General features: G+C 52.6%; 10 protein-coding genes across 10 annotated transcripts; 2 read left to right on the top strand and 8 right to left on the bottom strand.

Annotated features, from left to right (window-relative positions):
- Positions 1-4,760: 4,760 nt before the first annotated feature.
- On the bottom strand, positions 4,761-7,156 carry PG986_003394 (uncharacterized protein; the record flags this gene model as incomplete). The annotated part of the gene is made up of 3 exons (XM_066839616.1): positions 4,761-5,607; positions 5,658-6,878; positions 6,936-7,156. 3 exons carry the CDS (start codon positions 7,154-7,156, stop codon positions 4,761-4,763), a joined length of 2,289 nt encoding a protein of 762 aa, XP_066704680.1.
- A 4,063-nt stretch (positions 7,157-11,219) lies between these two features.
- Positions 11,220-11,408, bottom strand: PG986_003393 (uncharacterized protein; the record flags this gene model as incomplete). Its single annotated transcript, XM_066839615.1, has 1 exon — positions 11,220-11,408. The coding sequence occupies one exon, from the start codon at positions 11,406-11,408 to the stop codon at positions 11,220-11,222; it is 189 nt and encodes a 62-aa protein (XP_066704679.1).
- Positions 11,409-12,162: 754 nt separating this feature from the next.
- On the bottom strand, positions 12,163-13,089 carry PG986_003392 (uncharacterized protein; the record flags this gene model as incomplete). Its single annotated transcript, XM_066839614.1, has 2 exons — positions 12,163-12,415; positions 12,572-13,089. 2 exons carry the CDS (start codon positions 13,087-13,089, stop codon positions 12,163-12,165), a joined length of 771 nt encoding a protein of 256 aa, XP_066704678.1.
- Positions 13,090-13,963: 874 nt separating this feature from the next.
- PG986_003391 (mediator of RNA polymerase II transcription subunit 31) lies at positions 13,964-14,442 on the top strand (the record flags this gene model as incomplete). The annotated part of the gene is made up of 2 exons (XM_066839613.1): positions 13,964-14,077; positions 14,170-14,442. 2 exons carry the CDS (start codon positions 13,964-13,966, stop codon positions 14,440-14,442), a joined length of 387 nt encoding a protein of 128 aa, XP_066704677.1.
- A 522-nt stretch (positions 14,443-14,964) lies between these two features.
- Positions 14,965-15,469, bottom strand: PG986_003390 (uncharacterized protein; the record flags this gene model as incomplete). Its single annotated transcript, XM_066839612.1, has 3 exons — positions 14,965-15,000; positions 15,076-15,365; positions 15,460-15,469. 3 exons carry the CDS (start codon positions 15,467-15,469, stop codon positions 14,965-14,967), a joined length of 336 nt encoding a protein of 111 aa, XP_066704676.1.
- A 976-nt stretch (positions 15,470-16,445) lies between these two features.
- Positions 16,446-17,209, top strand: PG986_003389 (uncharacterized protein; the record flags this gene model as incomplete). Its single annotated transcript, XM_066839611.1, is given in 3 exon segments — positions 16,446-16,641; positions 16,762-16,850; positions 16,868-17,209. The coding sequence occupies 3 exon segments, from the start codon at positions 16,446-16,448 to the stop codon at positions 17,207-17,209; spliced, it is 627 nt and encodes a 208-aa protein (XP_066704675.1).
- A 731-nt stretch (positions 17,210-17,940) lies between these two features.
- On the bottom strand, positions 17,941-19,260 carry PG986_003388 (uncharacterized protein; the record flags this gene model as incomplete). Its single annotated transcript, XM_066839610.1, has 2 exons — positions 17,941-18,756; positions 18,814-19,260. The coding sequence occupies 2 exons, from the start codon at positions 19,258-19,260 to the stop codon at positions 17,941-17,943; spliced, it is 1,263 nt and encodes a 420-aa protein (XP_066704674.1).
- A 1,231-nt stretch (positions 19,261-20,491) lies between these two features.
- On the bottom strand, positions 20,492-21,868 carry PG986_003387 (uncharacterized protein; the record flags this gene model as incomplete). Its single annotated transcript, XM_066839609.1, has 4 exons — positions 20,492-20,536; positions 20,668-20,822; positions 20,893-21,390; positions 21,493-21,868. 4 exons carry the CDS (start codon positions 21,866-21,868, stop codon positions 20,492-20,494), a joined length of 1,074 nt encoding a protein of 357 aa, XP_066704673.1.
- Positions 21,869-23,919: 2,051 nt separating this feature from the next.
- PG986_003386 (uncharacterized protein) lies at positions 23,920-25,071 on the bottom strand (the record flags this gene model as incomplete). Its single annotated transcript, XM_066839608.1, has 1 exon — positions 23,920-25,071. One exon carries the CDS (start codon positions 25,069-25,071, stop codon positions 23,920-23,922), a length of 1,152 nt encoding a protein of 383 aa, XP_066704672.1.
- A 611-nt stretch (positions 25,072-25,682) lies between these two features.
- On the bottom strand, positions 25,683-26,677 carry PG986_003385 (dienelactone hydrolase; the record flags this gene model as incomplete). Its single annotated transcript, XM_066839607.1, has 4 exons — positions 25,683-26,015; positions 26,102-26,248; positions 26,370-26,494; positions 26,560-26,677. The coding sequence occupies 4 exons, from the start codon at positions 26,675-26,677 to the stop codon at positions 25,683-25,685; spliced, it is 723 nt and encodes a 240-aa protein (XP_066704671.1).
- Between the last annotated feature and the right edge of the window lie 62 nt (positions 26,678-26,739).

Here is a 26,739-nt window from a genome sequence, read left to right as displayed (position 1 = left end):
ACCAAGCTCGATAAAGCGTCGAATGGATATTTTCAGGTTGGAAGAAGCTCCCTGGTATTGGGGCCAGCGTCGTAGTAGCCAATTCGTTTGGGCAGCAGTCTAGGGACGAGTCTTTGATATTTCAGGTGTAGCTGAAGCCGCCCGGGAAACGAGCGGTGAGCTATCGGAAGCATCTTGTACGACTTAACCCCTCGACTTAATGGTGATTATGGGTTACCTCGCCGAAGCGCCTCCTCGTGCTCGGTGGCTCAGTAATCTTTACTTCAAAATCGCTGGAGCCGCCGGCATAAATTGTACCTACTGGTTATGCGGTTGGTACTCGTCTAGAACCCCGGCCGTCCCGCCGATTTTCCAGCATTTCCTCCCACATTAGCAATAGACTGGGGTCTCATGCAAAGGGATTCACACATGTGTTACAGGCTGTGGCTGCCTTATCTTGAAGGTGTATCACCGGTCTGGGGCTAAAAGACGATGCTGTACACCTTGTCTCATTTTTTCTTTTTGAGAATACAGCATGCATTCCACCGCCAACACCCGGACGACCATTGTCTGGTAACAGAGACCGTACAAGTCCCAGGACTAGGCCCGTGAGCTATCAGATAGGGTCGGAGCTTCCCGAGAGCGGGCTCCAAGCTGCTTCCTTGCCGCGCGTGCCATCTGATGCCCGAGAGGGGGAAATCCAGATCGTATCCTAAATTCGGTGAAGCCAGGTGACCCAAGTAGAAGTTGCCTGCCTCGTCCCTGCTGCCATATGATAGGTCTTCGTCGAGAAGGTGGGCTCATCGTTAGCTGGCGCTACCGTCTCCTTGCTTGCCTTATTTCAAGAACCCCAGCCCTATGCCAACCGGTTCGTCGGGTCGTCTCCCAAGGAGTGAGATACAAAGCCCCTTGATGGACCCAGGTACTCGGACAGTGCGTGCCACACCGTAAAGCCCGTCGTGCCTCGTCTTATATCACTCAAGTCCACCTCCTGCCTCACCGAAATCAGCTTTGGAGGGAAATTGGCCGATATCAAGTGTCAATTGTAGCGAAAGCATTTCCGAGGCAAGTTATAAAGAGAGGCTTGAAACTCTTGCATCAGGTGGCGCGCATTCTCTTGCCTTCTTTTGCTGCCTTCATGCTGTCGAGGGAAAAAATGAACCCGGGGGCTTTCAGCCTGGTCTCACCAATAAGCCGCCGGCATGACAGCCGAGGTGCCTTCTTCGGACCCAATTGGCCTAAAGTGAGACTCTATGGGTCTTCACCGAAAATGTATCGCAGCGAAGGTCCAATGATCGCCCTAGCCCGTGTCAGCTACACCCTCTTATGGCGTTGATGGTTGCAAGCTCGGGTGGTTGGAGGTTTCTTTTCGTTTGCCTGCAACCCCCACTCGAGTTGTCGTGCATGGAACTATTCGGTGCTGACAACCCTGCTGCCGAAGCATGTCGATGACGAAAATGGCGAGTGCGTGGCAACCCTGAGTGACGTTCTCACCGGCCTCCTCAATGATCCGACCAATAAACCGTCATATATACAGTGGCCGGGGTCAACTAAATGAAGATGGCGGCATGACGCGGCCAGAGGCTCAATGGGAAAGTGAGGAGGCTCTGACGTGTTCCAGTGAGCCGTCTGGTAGACTCGGGGTCACAGAGAGAGCGGGGGGAGGGGGACAATAATGGCTCTCTGGACGATGATGACCTGCATGGGCTCTGCATGGCGAGGGTATGTCCACCTCATTCCAGCAGTTGCTATCAACAGCTCATGGGCTCACGTGGAAGTGGTTAGACCAACTCGATTCCAACAGGCCTTGGTGATGTGAAAGACAGAGAGGGTGGCCAAATGCTGACCCAATGAGCGTCGAGCACCTAGCGCTGGCCGCAGAAGCGGCCACTGATATGCAACTAAAGTCCATTAGGTGCAACTGTAAGCGGGCCTTCAGCTCCCTAAAATTGGTCGAGGTTAGGGGGCAGGCATTTCGTGAACAATCGCTGTCATTGGAACCCAACCAAGTATACCATGTTCCACAATTGTGAGGCTCTGCGGTCCCATCTCTTTTCCACCCCGGACAGAGTGGAGCTAAGTGGCTTGTAGAGAGAATCCATATATAGTGTATCGTCGGCCAGAGATCGTCTGTATCGTGACTCAATGCTCATGTCGTAATTCTGTGGATTGTTCACACTTGTTGGCTGGCCAGATCGGGAGACACGGGCCGTGGGAAACCATTGCCACTACTGTCTTGACAGTTTTGTTCTTCCCAGTGGAAAGAATATATCTGGCTCATTTCCTCGGTTTGCAGGGGAGAAAAGTCAGGAATTGAGTATACACTCCAGAATTAAGAAACACTATACAAGCACGAGTGTGCAAGATGGGCATCTACCACGACCCTGATGCAGTGGTGTATACCAATGCCTTACAAACTTTGGTATATTGTCCAGTTGTTTCTCAGCAGACTGACCTCTGGCTCTGTCGAAACTGTCTTCACTGATTATATTCTGACCATCCATACTGGCGATAGTAGCCCTCGAGGACTCTCATAGAAGCCCGTCGCCCCTGTTGGCATTGAGTGTTCATGTTTGTATTCTCTTGGCATTCACCTCATTGCTCGTGCCTCAAGCGGGATCTCGGGTCACTCATTCGATCGGTTTGCTCTTTCTTTTCCTGGTAGAGCTGGCCCCCAGTTATAGTCGTGGGCTATACTCGATGTCCATGCCGGATACTAAGTGCTTCCAGGCGTAGGCCAGCACAGCATCAGCTGGCCCAAGTCCCGTCTTTTGGTTTCGTTCGGGAGTTCGATATGGTCATTCAAACCGCCTGTCGGGGAAGGAGAATGAGAAGATGGGGTGGTTGTCGACCGTCTCAAACTGCCTGATGTTTGGACGCGGATCGATCGGGGTGCCGTCCCGAGGCTTCTTCGGGAAAAACCTTGCCGGGCCTTCCCTGGCCCCTCGCCCCACAAATCATTGTCGCTGTCAGCGAGGGAAGGCAACACTGTTGGAGACATCCGTACAGCTATTCGTGTCCACCGCTGGGGCAATTACAGACTCATTGTTGCCTTCGGTGAGGCATGTTTGAGCAAGCTACGTTGTTGGGGACGAAGCATGTGCTGCGCCGCGACGACGAGGCGATGGTTGCCTTCCGGCTAGCTTAGTCGAGGGCAGCCCTTACACTGGGAGAACCAGGATCAAAGTTGGTCGGGGTCGGGTCGCGCGGACCTCCAAGAACCCAGCTGGGCCACTGGCTGCAGGCGAGAGAACATGGCCGTGGCCTGGGAAACGATTACATTGCTGATGTCTAACACGAACAGCAACCAGAAAATTGCCTCGATGCTTATGATATATCGAAAAGGGACGTTCTGGTGAAGGCTCACCCGAGTACCTACATGGAAGACGCCCCAGGCTTGCACCGGGCGTCGACATGCTTTGGGGCAAATGCCGACAAAACAACAAAGGCTATCTCCCGATGCATAATAAGTCGAGAGGGGTAGATCAGGTAATCACCCACCTTCGGAACACTGTACATATGGTGAAGGGTGAGTGGAATTGATTTTCAGGCGGAGGATCGATCATACGGCTGCCTGATCAAGGGCAACCTTACCTACTAGTAACCTGGCACTTAGGTAAAAGTACCCATTTCCCCAATCAGCCTTGATGGTGCCCAGCAGTCCACCCGATGGAACGAGCCATATGAAACGGTGTACCACATTGAGCAGCATGGTCACATAGTCTCACATGTGCTATGTATGGTCCTGGTCAGCAATTCTAACAAACGGTCATGTTCAGGAACCTACAAGGCATATCTTGCGATGATGTGCGATGGCCATGGGAGAATCCCCGATATCCCTGGTGTCCCTGTAAAGCCGTATTCTCTTAGCCGGTGGGTGGGCAATCTTCTTGGTCCAGCAGAAGCTACCCCAAGTAAAGGCTGACTTCAGGCAGCTTTGTAAGCTTGGCTACTGGCCAATGTTGATCTTGGCCAAATGGAAGGGGCCGTCAAACTCCACTTCATAGCAGAACATGTTGAAAGATTGGAAAATAAATCACTGCTCACATATTGACTTTGCATAGGAAATCGACACGAATCTGTGTGGACAAATATTGTATGCATGGAGTCCCAATGCTTTGGTGGCGCGACCTTGGGCATATAGATGGACGATTAACAACCAGGCTGTCTTCAGACGCCTCACTCCTCGTCAGATCCCCCGCAACCTTCGCAGCCAATTCGTCCAACCACGACAACATACTATCGTCCTCCCACTTCAACTGCATTGCTCCACAGCCCTTTGTTTCCCAAGTATCCGGGCGCTGCATTGTATTCGATGAAGCATTCGTGCCGATGCCTGGTGCTGATGACATGATTACCGGGAACGCCCTGCACCGGTGTTTGCGCGGTTTCCGCGCAGGCAGTGAGGCTATTTTCCAGCCTGGTCGATCATTCTCGTTCCCGCGCCGCATGAACACCTCATTGGGGTTGCCTTTTTGGCCTGGCCCGACTGATAGGCAGGTAGGTCGACTAGCCTGGTTGCCTCGTTGCCCTGTCGCGCCGTTGCCCCGCATCAGTAGCAAATGAACTCTGTGGCAGTTCACATGCATGATGGGGGTGTGGAGTGAGCCATCGGCACAAGCTGAGACCAAGTTGGCATGATGCCATACCTTGCTCCAAGGACCTCTGCTAGCCTAGGTTGCCAGTGATCCGGAGCAGAAACGTGCGATGCTGGCTCATTCATAGCACTCTGCAAACACACACACACACAAACACGTGATGCGTCAACGTAATTAATTGGTTCACTGTCGTATGATAGGCTGTCTTGTCATGAAATCGTCGATGTCAGGCATGTCCTCATCGTTATGCTCTGCCTCGCCAATAGCCTTGTCGCCGGAAGATGATAGGGCTAATGTGGAAGTTCGTGACACTGCGTCTGCTTCCGAGATACTTGCCATCTCTGTATCAAGATTCATGCTGATATCAATCTCTTGTTCGAATCGGGAAGGGACTGAAAATTGGCGGAGCTCATCGTCGTAGAGTAGCCATTTTCCATGCCGCGCAATAGAAACACCTAGCCAAAGAACTCTCTCTTTCCGCTCGTCTGTCATAGACGCAACCTCGAAGTATTTCTCGTCATCGTCAACCTTGTCGTTTGAGAACCAGTCCGACGGGTAATATTTCTCAGCCCACAATAGGCCTCGAAGAGCAAAATCTTCCGGAAGGGGTCGGGGCAATTGTTTGACTGGCCGAGGGAACTCATTGCTCTGAATCCTCTCATGCCCACGACACGAAGGGAGCAGGGAGTTCAAGAGCATTGAGACCATTTTCCAGGGAAATGTCGCTTCTAAGAGTTCCATGGCCGAGGGATAGGAAATCATAAACCGATAGAATACCAAGGTCGAATGCAGAAAGGGTAGAATGTTGGGATCGGAAAACCGAGGGAAAACTTTGCTGAATGTCCCCTCGACAAGATGACGTGTTTCCTCAAGCCTCTTTGCATTTCGTTGCTCAGACGGATCAGGAATCTCTCTGGTGTTGAACTCTTCGACGCTTTCTTTCGGCCTCTTGGGACGAATAGTTTGGTAAATGAAACTATTTTTGCCCCAAGAAAGCAAGGCACAGCAATTTGAGATGGCGATGAAATACCTAATCATGGTTAGTTTTAGGGGCATGTTCGAGGAACTGAGGTTGCTTACCCGCATTCCATCCATCTCCGAGTTGTCCTACTAATGTGATTGTCAAGATTGTTAACAAACTCGGCTACTGCTGTTTGGTATTCGCTGCCAGTCTTTCCGGTGAACAGTAAGCCATGTGCCTTGACATAAGCAAAGTCAATGGGCAGTAGACGTGACTGCTGGTTGGTAGAACCCAGTAATGGATCGAAGAGGGTCATGATTGATTCCAAGGCGGCAAAAAACGGATCCGGGGCAGAAAGCGCTTTCGAGTAGTAGTACAATTGCTGGAGTGCATTCGGACGTGCCAAAATGGCGAGGTGATGATACAAGCGTCCAGTTCCTGGAACGACATCCGAGGCTTTCGAGTACCAACGTCTTGACACAGCAGTCCAAACCTCTCGATCGCGTATGTCGTCATCTTCGATTGCCATTCGGTACCGACCAAGGTCACCCAGGCATTCCATCCATGTCGCCTCGAATGCGGGCACTGTCTCATACAGCAGTGCCATCATAGAGTAAGCGAGGTAGATAAATGTCAGCATGTGCTCTAGGGAGGCAGGCAAACGGTGCCTCAGTAATTCAAGGAAGGCGTGGATCCCATGCTTCCACATTCTGCCCGGCATATAGTATTTGGCACCAAGTCTCCGCAATGACGAGCTGGCAGTTGGATGTTGAGAGGCTAGGAAGAAGTCGTGATGTTCATGGAGCAAGGTCCGATGAAGAGCTATTAGGGCTTGCCACTGCTCGTTATTCAAATCCTTCTGTGTGTTTTGTGCATTGTCCACTTCGATGCACTTCGATTCCACCATAACTAAACCAGCATAGATGCCCTTGACCTCAGCAACCAACTGAAGGTGATCTATGGGGCGGGTCTTGAGTTGAGGGACATATCCAGCCTCGTTTGGGTCGTCAGACACCTCGAGGTCGTCATGATTGGTTGCAGGTCTTGACCGAGTAGGGGGTTGTGACTCGACCTTTTTCTTCCCACGTATACGTGATGAGCTAGGACCAGCGGGACCGGGATCATTTGGATTCCACAGCTTCCCTACTTGTGGCGCTCTATTGAAATCTGTATCCCGGGGTTTGGCTCTTGAACGAGCCGGGCTGGCATCGTCGAGCACTGCCTTGCCAGAGACACCCTTCTCCTTGGGGGTGAATTGCTTCGTGGGCGGCTCATGGCTCACGGCTTGTTTGGGAAGCTGGGCATCTTCCCCTCCCGAGTCATGAGGAAGCAGCCTATGCCTGCACATTGGAGATCAGTACATGTCGACATTGATTCACTTTGGTGAGGGATCGTACGGTTTGGAGGGCGGTAGTGGCTCTCTTCGCCATTCACGCACAACATCCAAGATGTCTCTATGTGCTACCAGGTCAGGATGACACTGATTTATGTGCTGTTTGGATTGAAATTCGGTATCGCCGACCTCAGCGCCACAGCCGTCAACTGGGCAAACGAATTTGGCCCTTTTGCGCAATGCATGTGTAAATGAGTTTTGGACGATGTCTCCTTGGTCAGGCATTTTTAGGCTGGGCTTGGCGACATAAGCACGTTCGAATATTAACCAGGGGCTATTCTAGGTGACAGAAAAAGTCCTGTCGAGAGCCGAGAAGCTGCAACTGTGCATCAATTGCGAGCTGTGATCAACCTCGGCTTGATCTTCAAAATGAGATATTCCTAAAGTGGCAGTCAGACACAGCATCAACAACAGCAACACAAATTATGGCCGATGTTGCCACCTGGAAAAGACGGTGGTTGCTTGGACTGGACTGCGATTGAGGTCCTGCGGACTGGTCCGATGAACGAGCCAGTGAACAGTCGGCGTAAGAGTGGGGTGTTTTCCGCGTACTTCAGGCAGCATAGAAAAATGATCTGGAACGTAACGTACCTTGTAGCTTCAGCATAGGTAGCTTGATGAAGTCATAATCCCCCATTGATTTACAAAGATCACAAGTCTCACGAAGAGGGCTGTTGAGGTGATGGAGCTTTATTGATATCGATTTCAAAGGAAGATGGTTGTGCGCGCCCCGGACAGTGCTTGTTTTGTAGGCTACAGGAGGTCGGTACATCTTAGGATGGTTGCCTAAAGAACTCTTTTGGGGGGCGAACCAGGCGAACCACCCGCGATGCGGCTCAATTGATCATGCTGTCTGGGTCTTGCCCCCCCCCTCCCCCAGCCCCAGACCCCCTTCAACTTCCCAATCTTCTTCACTCACCAGTCATGGTAGATCATCAGTCACAAAACCGAAACATTTTCAACTCACCATTGTCTATTGACTCTCATTTGAGGGCGGACCAAACGGCTCTCGAAATCTGGGTGGTCGGGATTGTCGTCAAAGAGAAGCCTTGTGCAGGCTACAGCGCCCGTCAACGTGTCTGTTGGGCAATGGAAATTGCTCACCGAAATCCCTTAAAGTGACTGCCCTTTTGGCCAACCTTCGCCCTTGTCCAGGCTGGATGATAAACATTTTCAGCTAGGCGAGGTAAACCATAGTAAAGTGAAGGCAGCAAGGCTTGCGATACGATTCAGGACGGAGCGGATAGAGCTTTGTAGCCTGCCAGCGTATTTCATTCCATTCACCGAAAATTAGAAAGGCTGAGTAAGGAAAGGGATTGTATAAATGTTCGAAGAGAAGCCCATGGCTTTGTTATAAGCTGACCTCCTTACGGGGGTTCCCAAGCGGCCTAGATGTGTGTCACTTGCTGACCTGCATGTGTAGCTCAAACATACCCCAAGTGCATTTGGTTATACTGGTAGGCCACTGGATTTTACTACTTTCTGTCAGCACTAAAGAGGGTCTCGGTAAGCACTAAAACTATTTTTCGTCGTCTATATCAACCAGGGTCAACTCGAAACAGATGGTCTTGTGGCCTGAAGTTCAGCCTCATCTCCACAGTAGAGAAATACATACCTATGCGTCTAGCAGTTCTTTGCATTTCAAGGCTAGTATTGGTTGGAAGCCAGCCTGACATAATCGCTGAAGAAGCCACATCGTATATCTAGATCATTGTGTAGATCCTAGCTGGACGTTGCCCACCACAGCGTTTATCTATTTTTATGTAGAGAACATCGTTTGGGTTTCGCACACAGCTTGGGATTACGAGAGCCTCCAATAGGCATTTCGTGATGCTTTTTGGGTATTGTGCCTGATCCACTCAGCAAGACGGCCAACGGTCCGAATGCCGGGGTTCCCGAGGGAAGTTGCCACACGTTCCGTGCCACAGTGTCTTACGAATTGATTCTTCATCGCTGTCGCATTCTTCTTCGCCCCTTTATTTGCCTCGTCGATGGTCCTCGACAGGATGGAAATCGCGACACGAGCATACAGATGCTTTTCGCCCCTCCTGGCCCGCCACCTGCACTTCTCTTGGCAAATCGACTGTTGCAAGGGAAAGCCAGCCGTCAACTGATACGACAACCACGTCTTGTGCTTGCGCAATCGCTGCGAGAGGGCATACTTGGGAAAGGCAGAAGAAACAAGGACATGTGAATCATCCCTTAATCTGGTTGGTACCAGCTTCGAAGGCCACATCGTCGAGAGACTCAATTGAAAGCTGCCCAGTTGCCGCTTAGTGCTAAACGGCGCAAGGAGGAGACTCTTGCGGTGAGGAACTCCGGTCTACCCATGACAAGCAGGCAAAGGCAGTTCTATGACGGGGCGATCGTCAGCTTTTCGCCATACAGGCTTTTCAGCTTGACTAGTTGCCCCCGTCATGGCAGGGTAAGCAAACACCAGCTTCGCTTCTGAGATTGGCTGCCATACCGCCGGCCTGGTATGGCACAGGGCGGTCAACAACCTTGCGTACGCACGTAGTGTACATTTGGCTATCAGTTTTCGGAATGGAGCTGAGATACTGATAGGACGGCATTGTCTTTCAACATAACAGGTCCACCCCGAGTAAGCAAGACGAGCACACGATCTCTGCGTCATACAAGCGTTGCTATCATCGTATTGGCTCCAGGCGATACGGTGAGCATTTCAGCTATCAAGAAGGCAACCTTTGAAAAGAAAATTCTTTCCCGTCAGCAGCCCTCCGGCAGCAGGGCCATGATGCATACTTTCACGCGTGGTACGTTCGGTCTGGCCCTCAATTCCTACTCCTGCTCCTCTCCTTGGTTGATGGGCATATTCCAACGGTGATGAAGCCCCGAGAGGGTCTTCCGTGCTACTTCTTCGTGACTAACACGATGGCTGGGTTCAGTCCTGGTTCGAGAGACTACTAGACGTAGTCACATGCCAACATTCAACGTCACTCCTGTGTTGCGCCTTGGGCGAGTTTCCAGGCAGCAAGCAGCCGTGGCTCATACTGATTCGATAGGATGCATCATCGCGGACCGTTAGCCTTGTATTCAGCTAGCAACGCACAACCTATCGAGCTCTATACGGTCTTATCTCGGCCCTGGAAGAACGCAAAGGCTGCCTTCTATGACTAACAATGTTGTGCTGTGATACGGGCGGTTCCAGAGTCTGACATGAATATGGCAATCGATCCGCCAAAAGGGTTGCTGTCAAAATATTTGTACCCAACCACGTTGACGAACATGGAAAAGGGCAGTGAATGATATGTTCTCTACTATCGTGGGGTTGGTCGCCCTATGTACGTGTTTTTGTGTTCATGTAAACAAATATGCAGCAAACGTGGCCCCCAATGAAACTTGGTGCATACCATGTCCCGAAGTAGGGGAATCATATTAGTTGAACGTCGCCTAATGGAAGTTCGACACAACTCCTATTCACGGACAACCCAACCAATCAGACTACCGCCGTCGTCGGCTGGCGGAGGGCATTGCATTACTGAATACAGGCTACTACTTACTTCCTTGCCGACATCAGCGCAACACGTGGTCAGATATGTTAGTCTCATCCTGGTTGGCAGCCGAGACCCTGGTGCATTCAGTGTTACTTTGAATATGGACAGCATGAAGGCAACAGCTGAGGCAAAATACAAGTCGTTGGCTGTTTTTGTCAGTTCCAGACTGAGGCCCAATGTCACTACCCGCGCGAGGCGATCTTCAAGCCAACCATGGATCAGTGTTCGCCCAAATGGTATGGATTAGGTAGGCTGGCCTATACTTCTGGGCCCTTGAACAGGTCGCTGGGGATCATTGAATCATGCCCAAAGCCTAATTGGGCTCCTTATATATAACTACCTAGGCAAACGGTTGCATTTTCTGGGAGGGGCATACATATCGACCTGACAGTTGATCGTGCCCAATTTCAATGAATAACTGGAAACGTCTCTACCCGACAGGATGATAGATGGCAGTTGATTTGAACTAAGCAGCAAGGCAACTTGCATACGAGCGCGTCAGAAGGCCACCACCCAATAAGGCAGAAGCATCCATGACTTCGTATTGATCTACATTTGATTAAGAAGGGTTGCCATGCCCGAATGAAGTCCTACCGGGAACCAGGATTTGATTTGGGTACTATCTTACATGCACACCATGTCACCATGGCTGCTACCCCTTATAGGACGGAGCCGGGTCGCACAGTAGGAGAAGCATCAACCAACCCATTTTGCATGTGCAATATGTGATGATATGACTTGTGTTCGGCTATGGTACATGGTTTGGTATTGGGCTAGAACGTGACTAGAGTCATGTTGGAACCCGTTCCACCGATGAGTGACGGGCGGACGGGGAAGAGCGGGAACATGCTGGGAGCCTTCATGAGGCTCACCGGCTCCCCGGTTATGTGCTGGAAATCCCGCGGGGCGAATCGGGAGCCGGCCTGGGAGAACGAGACGATGCTGGAGGGGGAATACTCCATAGATTGAGCAGTGGGGTTCCTGGATGGATTCCTTTGTGACTACTCACATTCTGGCTGTGAAGGCTGACGACCCAGCTCTTACCCCCTATATCTCACACCAGAAGCACATGATGAGTCGTTTCATGACTGCTTGCGATAAGAAGTGACCATTTTGATCGACTGGCCCGAAATGCTTTTTGTACTTTCTGCCAGACGAGTGAGTATGTAGGAAAAGTACCCTTCTCCAATGTCGTTGTGTGCCCAATTTGTATTCATGCGCAACGTTCTGGGATGCAGTGAGCCCGAAAAGATGCGCCTAGGATGTGAATATGCAAGGCTTGCAACGTCATAGGGTATACACGAGTTGGGCAGAGTATAATGGAAAGAAGCATACACACTATATGGGACGCGGGAGCCCTCGATATATATAGCTGCCCAAGGCATGTAAGTAATCCCAGCAGGGGTAGTACATGCTGAACAAAGAGTATTCGCCCGTGTTGAGACCCTATTCGTGGTGTCCGTTGTCTCCGGCCCCTGTCCTACTGACTTTGTCTCACGAATTCCATTTACATCTATTGGCGACACGAGGCCAGTGCCAGCCTACGCATTTGATCAATTTTCTCCCACGCCAGCAAGTGACTTCAGTTGAACGCCTTGCAGGCAAGTCCCACAAGGCAGCTTGAAATTTGGCTAAAATGCAATGCTGTTACAGCTCAAGGGGGTATATATCATACACAAAGGCGGTCTGAGGAAACCTTTGCCGACATTGATATGTTCAAAGTATTGATCTCGGTGAGAGACCATCGGCGAATAGGACGATGACAACAGAGAAGGAAGCGCTGAATAGCATGGCAAATATGAGCTGGGAAAGCGTGAAACCCTGTCCAACTGCTCCCTGGTAGCCCTCGGGCGGCGATATTCCAACCATCTTCTTTATGGGCGCAATGCTCTCTTCGGAGCCTGCCTTGAGGCCAGCCTTCATGCCTGGGATGTTATCCACACTCCATGCATTTTTCAAGGCCCAATATCTATTTATGTAGCCAGACAAGTCAGCAAAAGCATCACGGCAAGTAGATCGGGCGAGCAAGGCGGAAAGGTCGAATTGGCGGCGCCACAAAGCGATCAAAAGAAACGAAAAGAAACGAATAGCAGGGCGATGGCTCGCGGGGATCTAATCCGTTTACCTAGGCATGCTCTCCTTCTCGTTGCCCGCGTTAAACTTGCCAGCCTTGCGCTCAAAGTGCTCGTGCAGGGTGGGCCGGAACTCCTTGAACTCGTAGAACGGAACCGAGAACCCGCACGAGGAGCTGGCCTGGTGGACGTCGACGCGGATGATGCTGCGGCTGCCGAAGCAGGTCTCGATCTTGTTGTCGGCGACGAAGGCGTCGTACGCGGCCGTGCCGCTCTCGAGGACGGAGCCGGTGCCGTAGAGGCGCACGATGCGCGGCGGGCCCTCGAAGGCGTGGAACATGACGGTGACGCGTCCGTTCTCGTACAGGTGGCTGATGGTCTCGTTGCCGGACCCGGTCAGGTCATGGTACCAGAAGCTGCGGTTGTCCGGGATGCCGAAGCAGTCGCCGCCCTTGGGCGAGACGTTCACGTGGCCCCGGGCCGAGAGCGGCGCCGTGGCGATCCAGAACATCTTCTGCGCCCGGAGCCATGGGATCATCGAGTCGGGGATGGCTTCGTAGAAGGCGCCCATGATGATGTCCTTTGTCTTCTCTGGGAACAACTTTCTGGTCTTCCCTGGTTCTGTATGGTGACTGGACTGATGTGACTGCGACCGACAATGTTCTCGTCAATGCGATATGATTTCGTGGAGAGTTAGTCCTGGGTAATGCCGAGGCCGGCTATCTAGAGTCATCTTCCATATTCGGGGTAGGTGGGGTAAATCGTTAGCATCTCCGACTTCGACCTCGAAGGCGTTACATTCGTGCTTTGGGTTCTTTCTGTCCGTATTGCTAGAAGAAGTAGGTTTGCTTGTCTGGTCCAAGCCGTGAGATACTAACAACACGGATTGGAACATGCTTAGTCTTTGTGTGCAATAATGTCAAGCCCCCAGAATTGGCACTACTCCGACGCTCAAAGGAAACCAATGCCTACATGTACCTAGTTGATATTCATATTGCGCCCGCATTTGGGGCAGCTTTGGATGGATATATACAGCATACTCCTTCCTACCCATCCACGTTACTCTGCAAACAGACTTGGGATTATGCATGTTGTGGATGACAAAGTGTGTACGTGATCGTCAACTAACAGTATCCCGGAACCGAAGCGGTAGTGGGGTCTTCTTCTTTCAATGGAGGACGCCAGGCCCCCCACCACCGGATCAGCAGGGATCATCAAGGGACCTAAAGCTAGCCTCTCCTGCCTAATGCATGCCATTCGAGCTTCTGCTTCTGCTTCTGCTTCTGCTATCAAATCCATTCCACACGACTTTATTGTCGGTGTCGTCAAACGTCGCATCTCACCCGGCGCGAAGCAATCTCAACCGCCCCCCCTCCCCAACAAACTCATATATGCGACTCGCGCAATACCGCGATTGGAGCCTCTGCGGATACCCACTACAAGCCATGGCAACCGCGGGCTCGCCGCAAGACGTCAACATGTCGCAATCCCCACCGAACCCACCGGCCGAAAACGAGCCCAAGTACGGCGGCTACTCGCGATTCGAGATCGAACTCGAGGTACGTTGGGCGCAAAGCCTCGCGTTCCTCACATGAGGAGACCATGCCACCAAGCTTCCACGATTGAAACTGACCTCGGCTTTGCTCGGCAGTTTGTCCAATCCCTAGCCAACCCGTTCTACCTCAACTACCTCGCCTCCCAGAAGCTGCTCTCGGAGCCCACGTTCGTCGCGTACCTGGCCTACCTCCAATACTGGAACAAGCCGCCCTATCTCAAGTTCCTGACCTACCCCGGACCGACGCTCAAGCACCTGGAGCTCCTGCAGCAAGAGAGATTCCGAGAAGAGATCATCAGCCCGGAGCTCGTGCAGCATCTGGCCGACGGCGACATACAGGGCAGCCTCGATTGGTTGAAGGACGAGTGAAGTGAAGCGTGAAATATACCCCCAAAACGAACTCCGCCTACAGGCGGTCAACCAGTATTACCCAACAGCATACTACTTGGATTGCATGGGAATACTCAGCTTGGCAACTGACGGATATGGGCCGTCACCGCAGCACTGGAATCCGGCCGACATATCTCTAATTACGACTTGCCCTTTGCGCAAGATTCACGGGAAGGAGAAATGCCAGCTCACGATTTTGGGGAAGTGCGCAGAGTTACAAAGGGCTAACCTAGGCTTTTGATGAGACCATGGCTATGTCACTTTCCAGAAGAATGGGCGACTTGAGTCAACCGCTAGTATTGGGTATCAAGACTACCGAGACAGTCTCTTGATGAAGAGATCATGTTTCGCCGAGAAGGCGCCGCTGTCTATGCAAATGCAAATAAAAATACCAAAATCATTCCAACGCCAGCGCTATGTGGTGCCATCTTCGTGCAAACCCAGGTTGTTGTACCGCACCAGCTCCCAGTGTTACAGCGGCCAACCATGATCACAGTTCCTCTAGTTCTCTCTCCAGCGACCGCCGCACGTCATGCACTGCATATCTTGTCAGCAATCTGTTCTTCTGCGACCAATCCTCCAAAAGCATGGGAGAAGAATATAACACCGTACCTTGTAGAAGCTCGTCATAGGCTCATCGGCAGAGCGGATCTGGACCTGGAAGAAGGCGGCCTGGTTGCCGCTGCAGCCCTCCTTGGGGCACTGCACCGCGGTCTTGTCGGCGTTGTCCCACTCGCCCGGCCCGCCGAAGACGTCCTCGCGCTCCTTGCGCTCAAACTCGCGCCGCGAGAACATGGGCGTCGTGATCTGGTGTTGGTAGGGGCATGTTCGGCACTCGAGGCGGTTGCGGCCGGTGTCGGGCGACAGCGACACCGTCAGGATGTTGGAGCAGTGTGGGCAGACTATTGGGGTTTATCGCAAAGCGAGTCAGTCCATGCTGCGAAGGTGGGATGCGTCGCGGATATCGCAGCAGCGGGCAGGATAAGAAGGACTTACAGAGCAACATTTTGCCAGAGTGACGATGAGACAAGAAGTTGGTAGGCAAAAAGGGGAAAGCTAAGATCTAGCGTTAACAGGCCTCAACGAAGTCTGTCTGCAATGGTATAGCAGCTGCCTGTGACGTTTTGCGACAAGAAAGAAGAAATAAAAAGACTTCAAATTAACTCTATCCAAGATTGCCTCATATTGCCTCATGGACCCTGCTCCGACATCTGCAAATTCTAGTGGAGCTCCCAATGCAAGTGCAACTCATCCCACCGGAAACCGCCAAAACCATTGCACCGCTAGGGGGTCGCTGTTGCACTGAAAGCCGATCGAGCCCTTTCCTCCCGCGACCTCCTAACCTGTTCGACCCCTCCAATCTAAGCCCCGCGCTTACGTACTAAAAGTAGATCTGCCTATCAACTCATCTCATTTGGGAGAAGCCAGAAAGAGCTCATGTTATGTGCTGTACTGGCGATAGGATTGGATGACCACCGCGCAGCCCAACCGCTGCAACCAAACTTATTTTGTACCTGACATACGTCTCCAGTGAATGCTACATAAATAACTGAGCACGTAGGCGCCAGCCGAGACCCAGGGTGCATCAATGTGAGGAATATAAAAAAAAATAGGCCTGAACTCCTTTCTTGGAGATACCCACGGAGAAGGCGGAGCACAGGCAACAAAGGCGGGCACTTGTGATTTGTTCTACTTATCCCACCGCCCCCCCTCCCCCCAAATCGCAGCGTCAGCGGTCTGGGCATACAGTAGAGCCCCAGATCAAAATTCCGGGTAGCCTGCCTTTAGCAGCGAACTGAGCACTCACTCCCATTCGTTTCAGGACCCGACCCGACCACACCAGGCCAACGCAGCCCTTACATACATACTTACATACATACATACATCCCGAACTCCAGCCCAATCTTTCTTTACCCCGTTTCCACATCCAACAAACGCGAACCTGCCCACCGGCGCCAACCAGAAACAAACGGCAGCAAGTCATGGCGGACGACCAAGAGCACGACGGCGCCTCGGTGCAGGAGCAGCTCGTCGAGGCGTGCCGGCGCAACAACGTCGACATGCTGAGCGAGATCATCGAGAACTGCAAGTCGGAGGATGAGATCTCGGACCTCATGAACAACACCAAGAGCGTCATGGGCAACCACCTATACCATGAAGCCGCCCTGCAAGGAAACTGTACGTCGTTGTCTCCGCTACTTTTCTGCACCACTCCCCCTCGCCCCGAAGCACGACATACAATCCCCCTTGAGCTCAGAGATTGGGACCGAATTTAGACTAACAGTAGACCGCCCACAGGGGAAGTGATTGACATGCTCCTCGACCAGCCCAACTTCGAGTGCGACCCCGTCAACCGCATCGAGGGCGACACCCCGCTCCACAGCGTCGTCCGCTGGATCAACAGCGAGCCCCCGCGCAGCGCGAGTTCGGCAACGCCCTCGTCAAGATGATGCTCGAGGCCGGCTCCGACCCGCGCGTCAAGAACAAGGCCAAGCTCACGGCCCTCCAGCTCGTCGACCCCACCAACAAGGACCTCCGCCAGATCATCCAGGACAGCGAGTACGCCAACCTCAACCAGAGCGACTTCGTCTCCGCCGGCGACGTCAAGGCCGCCTCCTCGAACAACGGCAACAGCAATGCCGACGTGCCGCCCCAGGACGACGAAAGCGACGACGATGCCGAGTTCAGCGGCAGCGATGACGAGGAGCGCGCGGAGTGGGAGAGGAGGAGAGCCGCTCGGCGGTAGAAGAAGAAGAAGAAAAAAGACTAAATGAAATAAAGGGGTATATGCATGCTGCTTAATGGATTCGGTGGCAAACCTGGTCTGCATTTGTTGTTTTGGAGTTCAGGGAAATGAGCCAAAGCCTTCTTCCTCCACGTCCTCAACCCTTCTCCCCCCTTTTCCGCATTTAAAAGGGAGAAATGGCGTTTGTTCTGGTAGAGACTTTGCATTGGTCGGAAAGGACTGGGACCGGACGGAGGCTGATGAATGCCACCATATAGACCAGAAACGTAATTGAACCAGTAGACTTGCGTTCTAGTCGCACGGGAACTTGAGATCCTCGAGAAATCGACGTGAGAGGTTCGTTCTCGCCTCTGAAATACGATGGCAGTCTCCCGTGATTATTCCCTGAGCAGCGACAAGACCAAACAAGAACGTAAAGCACAAAGTTTCACGGATTGACATATTCGGCCAATTCCAGCAACCAATCATCAGGGTACAAGCTCTAATGTTCAGTATATTCAATTCTAAGCTGTATGTTCTGAAGGGTATCAAGTAGTGGGTATCTAGGACTTCGTCGCATCCAACAAGGAGGTGTATATAGGCCTGTTTGCCTGTCGCAATGCAAGTGCTATAACAGCATGATCCCGTAGCTCTCAATATAAAGCCGTCTCCAACGCCGTATCCGTTAAAAAGCAAATGTGTGAATCGTTTCCTTTCGTCCATCGTATGAATCGTTGCCGGTTCGGGGGCCGTCATTCCACCCATAGCATTAAGAATGTTGCAGCCACGGCGATAACACAGGCAAAGATGCTCAAGTCCTCAAATCCTGAAGCAGCACCAGAAGAAGAGGAAGAATCATCAGGCTGTGAGTCGATAAAGGTCTCGTTCATAGTCGTGGCCTGGATCTCTTCCACCGAAAGGCTGCCCGATGCGATCGCCGAGAGCTGATGACCAAAGGTCGCGAGAATATTCGTGCTGCGGCCTTCGGGACAGAAGACTACTTCCCAGCCGCCTCCGCTGGGAACAATGAAGGTCGAGGTAGTGTCGTCGAATGCGAAACTGTACGCATCCGGGCACACAGCCTTGGCATGCCCCGAGTATAAGCTCGGCTTGCAGACGCTCGGGTCGTCGTACTTGCCAGTGCAGCAGTCGCTGGGCTCATTAGTCGCAGCACAGGCGCTCTTGCACGGGTCGAAGTTGGGACGCTGCACATTGTCGTCCGGATAGGGGTAAACTCCATCTCCGGGCTTCTCCGGAAGAAAAGCTTGCAAGTCCCAGGGGCACCACTTAGACACGCCGGCGTTGGTCTGTATCTTATCGTACGGTGTTGGGAAGCTGGAGTTTGTATAGAAGGTCCCCGTTCTAGCGGGTTCCGTCAAGTAGCCTGCGGTGGCTATACAAGCTGCGTTGAGCAAATTTGGTGGGAAGTTTGTCGTGTTTGGCGCAGGATGGTAGACGAGCCCCAATGGGAGATTATATCCGTCGACTAGCGAGATATCATAGAACGTCTGCTTCCTCGAGTCACCACCAGCCAAGTTGAATTCGGCGAGAGTAGCGGGAGGAGCTCCCTGGGAGTATTGGTTAGCCATCGTCACACAGCATATCGGAAGTTTACTGTAACGTACACTAAATTGACACTCCAGCTTTCCGAAACAGTCGCCCGTCGAACAAGTCGCCGTATCACCACTAGTGGTACAGTTCGTTCTACCCCAGACCCGGCCCTGCCAGTCGGAGCTCACGGTCAAGTTTCTCGTCTTACCAGGACCGAGTTCGAAGCCGCTAGACTCGGGAGGTTCTCCGTGCTGGGTCGCTATACCTGGCCACAAGGGGTCTTTGCAACTGTTTGTGACGATCAGAGGGATAGGGTTGTCGCGTTTGGATAAGGCCCGTTTCGGCTTCAGGTACCGCATAGAGTTGTTGAGATAGTTGAACTTGTACGACTCATGGTTACTGGGGTATACTTTTGCTGCTACGCCCGATATCTCGGACCCAAGCAACAGAGCAGTAGCTAACAGAGTTTTGCGTTTCGACATGAAGCGTCGGGAGTCGCCTGTCTGCGGCCTCTTCTCCATGATGCTGCGATGCGCCGAAGTGGAGTGACAAGAGCGATCAACCAAGAAAAAGAGAAAAAAAAGGATATCCTAGGAATCAAAGTGGGCAGCACAGGACATGCGGCCTGCAGCTCCAAAGATGCAAAGTATATACTATCGATTGGGGTTTGCTGTTCGAGTAATAGAGCATGATCCAGGTTCGTAAGAGAGTAGGGTAAGAGAGAGCGGCGATTAGGGTTCTTGAAGGTTCGCCAAGACTGAGACAATTTGGCAACGACCCTGCTTTCTGGCGAACTATGCTCTCGTCGTCGTCTGTCCAAGCCAGGGCTGCATACATGTATCCAGATTAGGGGAAGGTCGGCGCCAATGAGGTTCTCCCGGAGCCAATCAGTAGGTCTGTTTCAAAGGCCAGCTTCGAAATCGCACAGCGAATGACGTAGAAAGAAGGGTGTGCAATGCCGGCCAGGTTTAGCGCGCGTTGTTGTCAATCCGGACCCCAGATCTACCAATCCAAGTAATGGATCCCCTGTCTGGGCCCTGCAAGCACGCAAAACCAGGAACCCGCTGTATCGGAGGCGGAGGGAGAGTACCGAGAAGATGGGTCGTCTGCAGCGGTAGGAACGAGGAGTTTGAGGTAATAGAGAAGTCGGAGCGAGGAGAGTTGGCGATGTGACCACCGCTACTCTCAATACTCCTTACAGTAAGAGTTTTGTATTCTAAAAGCTGTCCCATATTGACTGCTAATGTTTGGAGTGAACTGACGAGGAACAGGAACAGGAACCAATGACGCAAGTCCTCAATTGGGAGGTTGGCAGCTGCAACCACCATCCCTGCTTTCTTGCAAGGGGTCTCAGGTCTAAGTTCAGCATCCCGCCTTCTCCCTCGCAACGTCAAATCTTAAATTCAATCATCTTGCATGCAGGTGATGACTTGGCAATTTCTTGATGCCGATGGCAGAACCGTTCGGATAAGCTCGTAGAGCTGGCGCATCACCTCGTTCAAGACACCGCTGATTGTGCAGCACTTTGCTGACCGACGAGGGCAAATACTTCATGTATTGATGTGCTTCGTACAACAAACAGGTCTAATATACACAAAACAACCGCACGCTATGCGCCGGCTCTGCTCTCCCGATAATGGTATCATCTAGGGTAGGTATATGCGTGATCTCTCTACCAGAACTCCTGAAAATTGCAATAATTTACAGCGATAACACAACTTCGCGAAGAAGAAGGCCGTTAAATGGCCTGCTTCACCACGAAGTGTGACCGCCATCAATGACCATGTTGTTGCCCGTCTGTGATTGCTTTAGCGTTAGCCACCTCCTGCATTCTGAGCCTTCCTCATCCGGCACGCCTTACTTTAGGACAAGAATAGCGGGAGCGAGGGAGAAGAAGGGCAGGACGACGACGACGGGGTGCTGCTCACCATGAAACTGCTGGCGTTGCTGAGGAGGTACAGGCAAGCGCCCTTGAACTCGTGCGGCTCCGCAAGGCGGCCCATCATGTTCTCGGACTCCCATAGGTCCCGGAGCCCGGGCACCTCTTCGAAGTTCTTCTCCACCATGGGCGTGACGATATGGCCTATGCGATCAAACAATGTGTCAGTGACGCGGAACGGCCATACTGGGGTGGCTGCGGGAAACCCCCTTACCTGGGCTGATGCAGTTGACGCGAATGCCGCCCGTACCGTCCTTCTTGTTGATGGGACTCCACTCCATCGCGAGGTTGCGCGCAAGCTGGATCACAGCCGCCTTGGACGAGTTGTAGACGGGCGAGAGCAGGCCCTTGTTGGCGACGGAGCCGGACATGCTGGCAATGAAGCACATGGACCCGCGGCACTTGTGCTTGTTCATCTGGCGCGCCGCCGCCGTCGCCGCCATGAGCACGCCCGTGTAGTTGATGTCGAGCATGCGCGCCGCGTCCTCCTGGCGGTACTCGAGCGCGGGCGTGATCTGTTGCACGCCCGCGGCCGCCACCAGGCCGTCCAGCCGCTGGTGCGCGTCCGCGATGGCTGCGATGGTGCGGTCCATGCCCGCGGCGTCCTGCACGTCCTGCTGCCGGTACCGCAGCTGGCCGCCCCATTCGGTGGCGCGGCGCGCGGCTTCTTCCCAGCGCCTGTCTACCTTGTTGTCGCGGTCGAGGCAGTATACTGCGCGAGGGAGAAAAGGGGGACACTTGTTAGTCGAATATACCCACATTGCGCACGAAAATTTTCGCTTTGCGTATATAGTGTTGATCAGAGATCACTTACCATATCCACCAGCCTCGGCGAGCCCTTCAGCTAAAGAGAGCCCAAGGCCGCGACCCCCTCCCGTAACGACGAACACGCGACCTGAGAGGTTGAAGTCCGCCATGCGTCTCTGTGCCACGTTGACGTTCTTGTCCGGAGCGATCCCGACCATGGGGTTCTCTCGTGGATCCGGGTGCATGGGCTTAGGCGCCACTGGGTTGGCTGGCCTGTTATGTGAAGTGTGTATGGTGGCACGATGTGGTGTCCATAGAGGAACCGATGCCCCTATGACAGCAGTACGAGTAGTGCAAGCAGTTGATGTTGTCTTGAGAGCGCATTGTGCTATAGGGGTGTGGCGGGAGACCAACCCGCGGGCTATACGCGAACGTGAATACATAATGTGGCAGATGTTTCTGAGTATGGGGGGGGCAAAATTCAACGATTGGGTATAAAGTGCATGTGTTTACAAAAGAGCGTCAACGAGCTCTCGGATCTTTCTATCTTGACAGCTAGGTGGCTCTGCGAGTATTTTATATACCTACTCTTTGTGTAGCAAACGACGACGACATCGTCATAGTGGCGGTGCATAGGACACTTGCTTTGCTGTCTCACCTAGGACAACGAAGGAGAGCACAGACTTCACGATGTTGGAAACATTAGCACCTATGCTATTGTCCCCATGGGCCATGTCGTTCCTGAGCTGAGCAGGACGTCAGCAACCAGCCGGAGTAGAGTGTCCGCCAATTATAGCCATGTTTCGTTCCGACTTCCGACCCTTAGTATGTAGGTAGGCAAGTAGGTACTTGAGGGGCTGGCACGGCTCAGCTTTCTTTGTTGGAAGGTAGGCAGGTATGTAGGGCAAATGAAGTAATGCTGGCATCAAGAGAAGATATCGCCAAGCTGAGCTCGTGCTAAAAGAAGGCGTTAGCGCATCTCACGAGATAACGGTGGACGGTGCGAAGAAGAACTGCGGAGGGGTTCGTCGTCATGTCACACGCTTCGTTGCAGACCGGACAGGGCCGAGTTTGGCACACGCCTTCTACGTCAACAACTTAGCTGGCTCACTTTGACTTCGATTTGGAACCTTGGCACCTGGATTGCTTCGACTTGGACTTCCACCCCCCATTCTTTCGAAAGAAATCCCCGGACTATTCAAGCCGTAGCGCGGTCTGAGAGTACCAAACTTGGATATAAATGGGCCAAAAAGGACCATTCATCCCGCGGGATTCCCGCGCCCTTACATAGCAATTGGGGAAGTTGGGGGCAAGTCGATCCGGGGGCCCGGATCCGTCAAATAAGGACTGGCTAAATTTAGAGGGAGGGAGGGGCAATGCCCTCCCGCTAAGCATTCGGTATGTAGTACTGACATCCTACCTATGTAATGTGAGATGTAAGCATCAAAGGTACAACATAATGTCCCAAACATGGCAAATTGAAACGAGGATTGTGGTGATCCTCGCCATCCCCCCGAACCTGTCATCTCGATCCCCCAGTTCCATCAGGAATGAAAGACCACCGGAGCTGCCTTCTTCCTCGCTCTTGTCCTCGCTCTTACTGTGTTCAAACACCAAGTGAATGACACCGAGGCCAAGTACGACGGGCCAGTCCCTGACGTCATTGGTCTAGAAGCATCGGTCTTCCTGCATTGGGCCAAACAAAGAAATCTCTCCAAGGCTGCCAAGGTTGCCTCCTGGCTGCCTTTTTTTGACACGATGAGCGGCTCTGTTGAGTATCCAGGTATGTATGCAGCAGATATTGGCAGAAATGAGAAATGAGGGGTCAGTTGCTTCACTATGAGCCGTCGAGGCTACCTCTGCAGGACGCCCCTGGCTGCCTGCCTGCCTGCCTACCTGCCTGCCCGGTAGAGGATCTAATTGATGCAATTTCCGTCCTGCGTTCAGCACACGGAACTCGCAGGTACAAGTCACGCGCGGCTGCTCACACCCGATCTCGATTGATCGGCTGTGTTCTCGCACCATAAGGCTGATGCAATTGCCCTAACCGAGCTTCTGGAGTTCGTCGTACAACATTTTGGATGAACATGCCACGCGTCCCTGCCATACCTAGGGTCGGATATGGGCCTGAAACGTCAGATTGAGTGATTATGAGGGCCGAACACCGTTTTATCCTGCAAAACTTGATTTCATCGTGTATCTTCTCAACTTGTAGAGCAACTTCTGGTCGTCGCAAGCCATATTGGCATCCCTAGCTATTACTGTACATGTAGGTTCAGTAGACTGAACATCTCAGTGACCAAATCCGTTTTTTTTCCCCTTTCCCCTTTTCGTTTTTCTCTCATCTCAAGAAACGGCGAGAACTGCCAATGACTACTCAGCCGGGGGAGGAATATTCTCCCGCTGATTAGTCTCACCACCAGAGAGGTGACTTGGCGTTGCCACACCCTGTCCGGCGACCTTGTGTTCCCCGTCTTCTGCCACCGCAGCCTTGTCATACCCCCCGGTCTCTCAGGCGCAGGTCGTTGAGGAGCTCGCTCACTCCTTTAACCCCCTTCTCAGAATCGGATGTCGAGGCTAGAGGTGGCAGCTTCTCGATCGTTGGCGCAGCCGGCGCGACCTCCGGGGCCAGCTTCTCGAACTTGACGACGGCCCATTGATGGACGAGGGACGTTCTCCAGCCCGAAGGATCTCGCTTCTTGGTAACGACGTTGCCCCAGCGGTCTCGACGCTCCCACTTTTGCTGCAGCATGCGCACCAGGTCCGAGGAGTGGGGGGCCAGGACACTGACACGTGCAACCGAGTACCACCCGGCGAATCTGAACTCGACAGTTCCCGTTTGTTCAAACACGGCAATGGGTGCGTGTTGGCCGGGAACGAATTCCAAGGGTGGTGTGTTGACAAGCTGGCGCGGGTCACCCTTATCTTTCGGGCTTCGGGGTGAGTCTGGCGCAGATCCAGCGTTGGCATCTGTCGTATAGTGTTCCGGTGAGCAAGTGGCTTCTCCTTCTTGCTGGGTCATGTCATTCTCCTGTGTGACAGAGACGGGGTCTTCTTTTGTCTCCAGAGCTTCGGTCTCATCTTTGCTTCCCAAACCCTCTTTGGCACCACTGACAGTGTTAGGAATGTTGTCATGTGCTTCGCTGAGCTCCGATCGTCGACGATCAGCGAAACCCTGCTTCTTAGGTTGTGGGAAGTACTCTTCTTTTCCCGCCATCTGGGTCTTGTAATCAGGCAACAATCGCAAGTGGGATTTTGCGAACACAATCTGATCACTTTCCCAACGAGTATTGGCATTCGTGAACAGCATGATATATGCCAACTGGTCCTCTTGCGAAGCCGAGGCGTGAAATGTCGATTGCACATCACTCGTGAAATCTTCCTTATCCGGCCAGAAATAGTGAACAATGTCACGATTGTGGTATACTTCAGAGTCGACAGGCGTTGGCCGGGAAGACCAGCTTCGACCACCCCCACGGCCATATCGTCCATTGAACCCAGCACGACCACCTCCACGGGTACTAAACTGTGCGATTGTGGGCGATGTTTTGTTGAGAGGCTGCGTATCCTCCTTCGCGTCTGTGTCCGCAGCAGCAGCATCGCCAGCTGCGTGTCGCAGCTTATGAGGTGGAATGTATGCTGGCATCTTCTCGGATTGCAGGTCGTCAGATGTTGGCCATAACGTTCAACCCTTCTTCGCAACTTCAAAATAGCATGAGAAACCGAGACTTGGATTTAGAAAGAATCCCAGTGGTGCTTGTTGTTGTTTGCTCGTAACAAACGGGCAGTGTGGGGTTTGGAGTGTGCAGGTGCGAGTGCCTCAGGAACTGGCATTAAGGTTAGGCAGCAAAGATGAGGGGAATCAGTAGAATCCAAACAATAGTACGTCAGTACCAGATCTGCCATAGGTTCGGGTATTTCGACCCTTGTTGCTTTTTGACGCCGAATCAGGCCACAAGCATATCCAATGCGAGGCTCGGCTGGGAATGGATGGTTGTATCCCTCATCCAGAATTTGTAAAGGGGCTAGGCATCGTGTGCCTGCCTCGAGATATCGTCTTGAGTGTCACGTATCCCTACCCTTTCTGCCAGTGTAGTGAAACAAGTGACCAGACGCGCATTGCCCGTTGCAGCTGGGTGTCATTCCAATCGTCAATTCGTATTGTACGGGTAGCTACCTAATTAGAACTCCCCAATAATTAATTTTGTGCTATGAGACATGAATCGACTGCGAATCCAAATCCAGACTGATTCCTCTTTACAAGTTCTTCTGGAAGAACTCCAGCACCGTCTTGTATCCGCGCACGTACTCTTCCTTGACGCGGCTGTTCTCGAGGTCACTACGCGCCGCCATCCAGCCGTGGATCTGGTCACCGAACGTCTCGACATGCTTGGCGGCGCCCGTCAGGTTCGCCTCGAACTTCTTGACGTCCTCTACGGGCTCGTCCTTGGAGGCGAGCATGCACAGGGGCACCTTGATCTTCTTGGCGTCCTCGGGCTCGACCATGGCCGGGTGGCACTCGACGCCGGCCTTGAAGATGTTGTCGGGCGACGAGACCACCAGGGACACAACCTTGCCTCCCCAGCAATGCTATGATCACAATATTGTCAGCTGGCCCATCATCACAAGCGGCTATGACCAACGACTCGTCTATCGGTATTAGGTGGTCAACTTACACCCAGGATAGCCCATTCCTTGACCTCGGGGAACTTCTCCTTGGCAGCCTTCATGTAAGCCGGGACCTTCTCAGCAACGCTGGGAGGAGGAAACTTTCCAAAGAAAGCACCGAGGTTCTTCTGCTTCTCCTCAGTGTCCGGGGGAACCTGCACATGGTATCTTGGTGAGCAAGACGAAAATCACCAGTATATTTTCCCATCTCCCCAGAGCATAAACTCACCACTCGATGGGGCATGGCTCGCCCTTGAACCAATCGGGCATCACAACCTTGTACTTCTGGTGATCGTCGGAGCTGGACATGATGTCGGCGCCCTGTAGGGTCTGGGGGAAGTAACCGAAGATATCGTAAATGACGAGGACTCCCTTGGATGCGTCGTTGGGGCCGGTGACGTCTATTCAGAACCAACTGTTAGGTGCATGTAGTAATAGAAAGCCGAGGTTGTCCATATGCTCTTACAAGTCTTGAAGCCTCCGATATCTTCGTAGCTCCCCTTATCCTCGTAGCCTTTTGATACGACGGGCGGGATGTTGCAGCAGGCCTGCGAGTGGCCGCCCTGTGCCGGCATGGTCGACATCTTTGCGGATTGGTGGGCGCTTCTGTTCTGGAATAAACTCGGGGTGGGTTGCTTCGTATGTT

The sequence above is a fragment of the Apiospora aurea genome, assembly GCF_038362705.1.
Source record: "Apiospora aurea strain CBS 24483 chromosome Unknown utg000002l_segment0_segment0, whole genome shotgun sequence".
NCBI lineage: Eukaryota > Fungi > Ascomycota > Sordariomycetes > Amphisphaeriales > Apiosporaceae > Apiospora > Apiospora aurea.
This window is presented reverse-complemented; position numbering and strand designations above follow the sequence as displayed.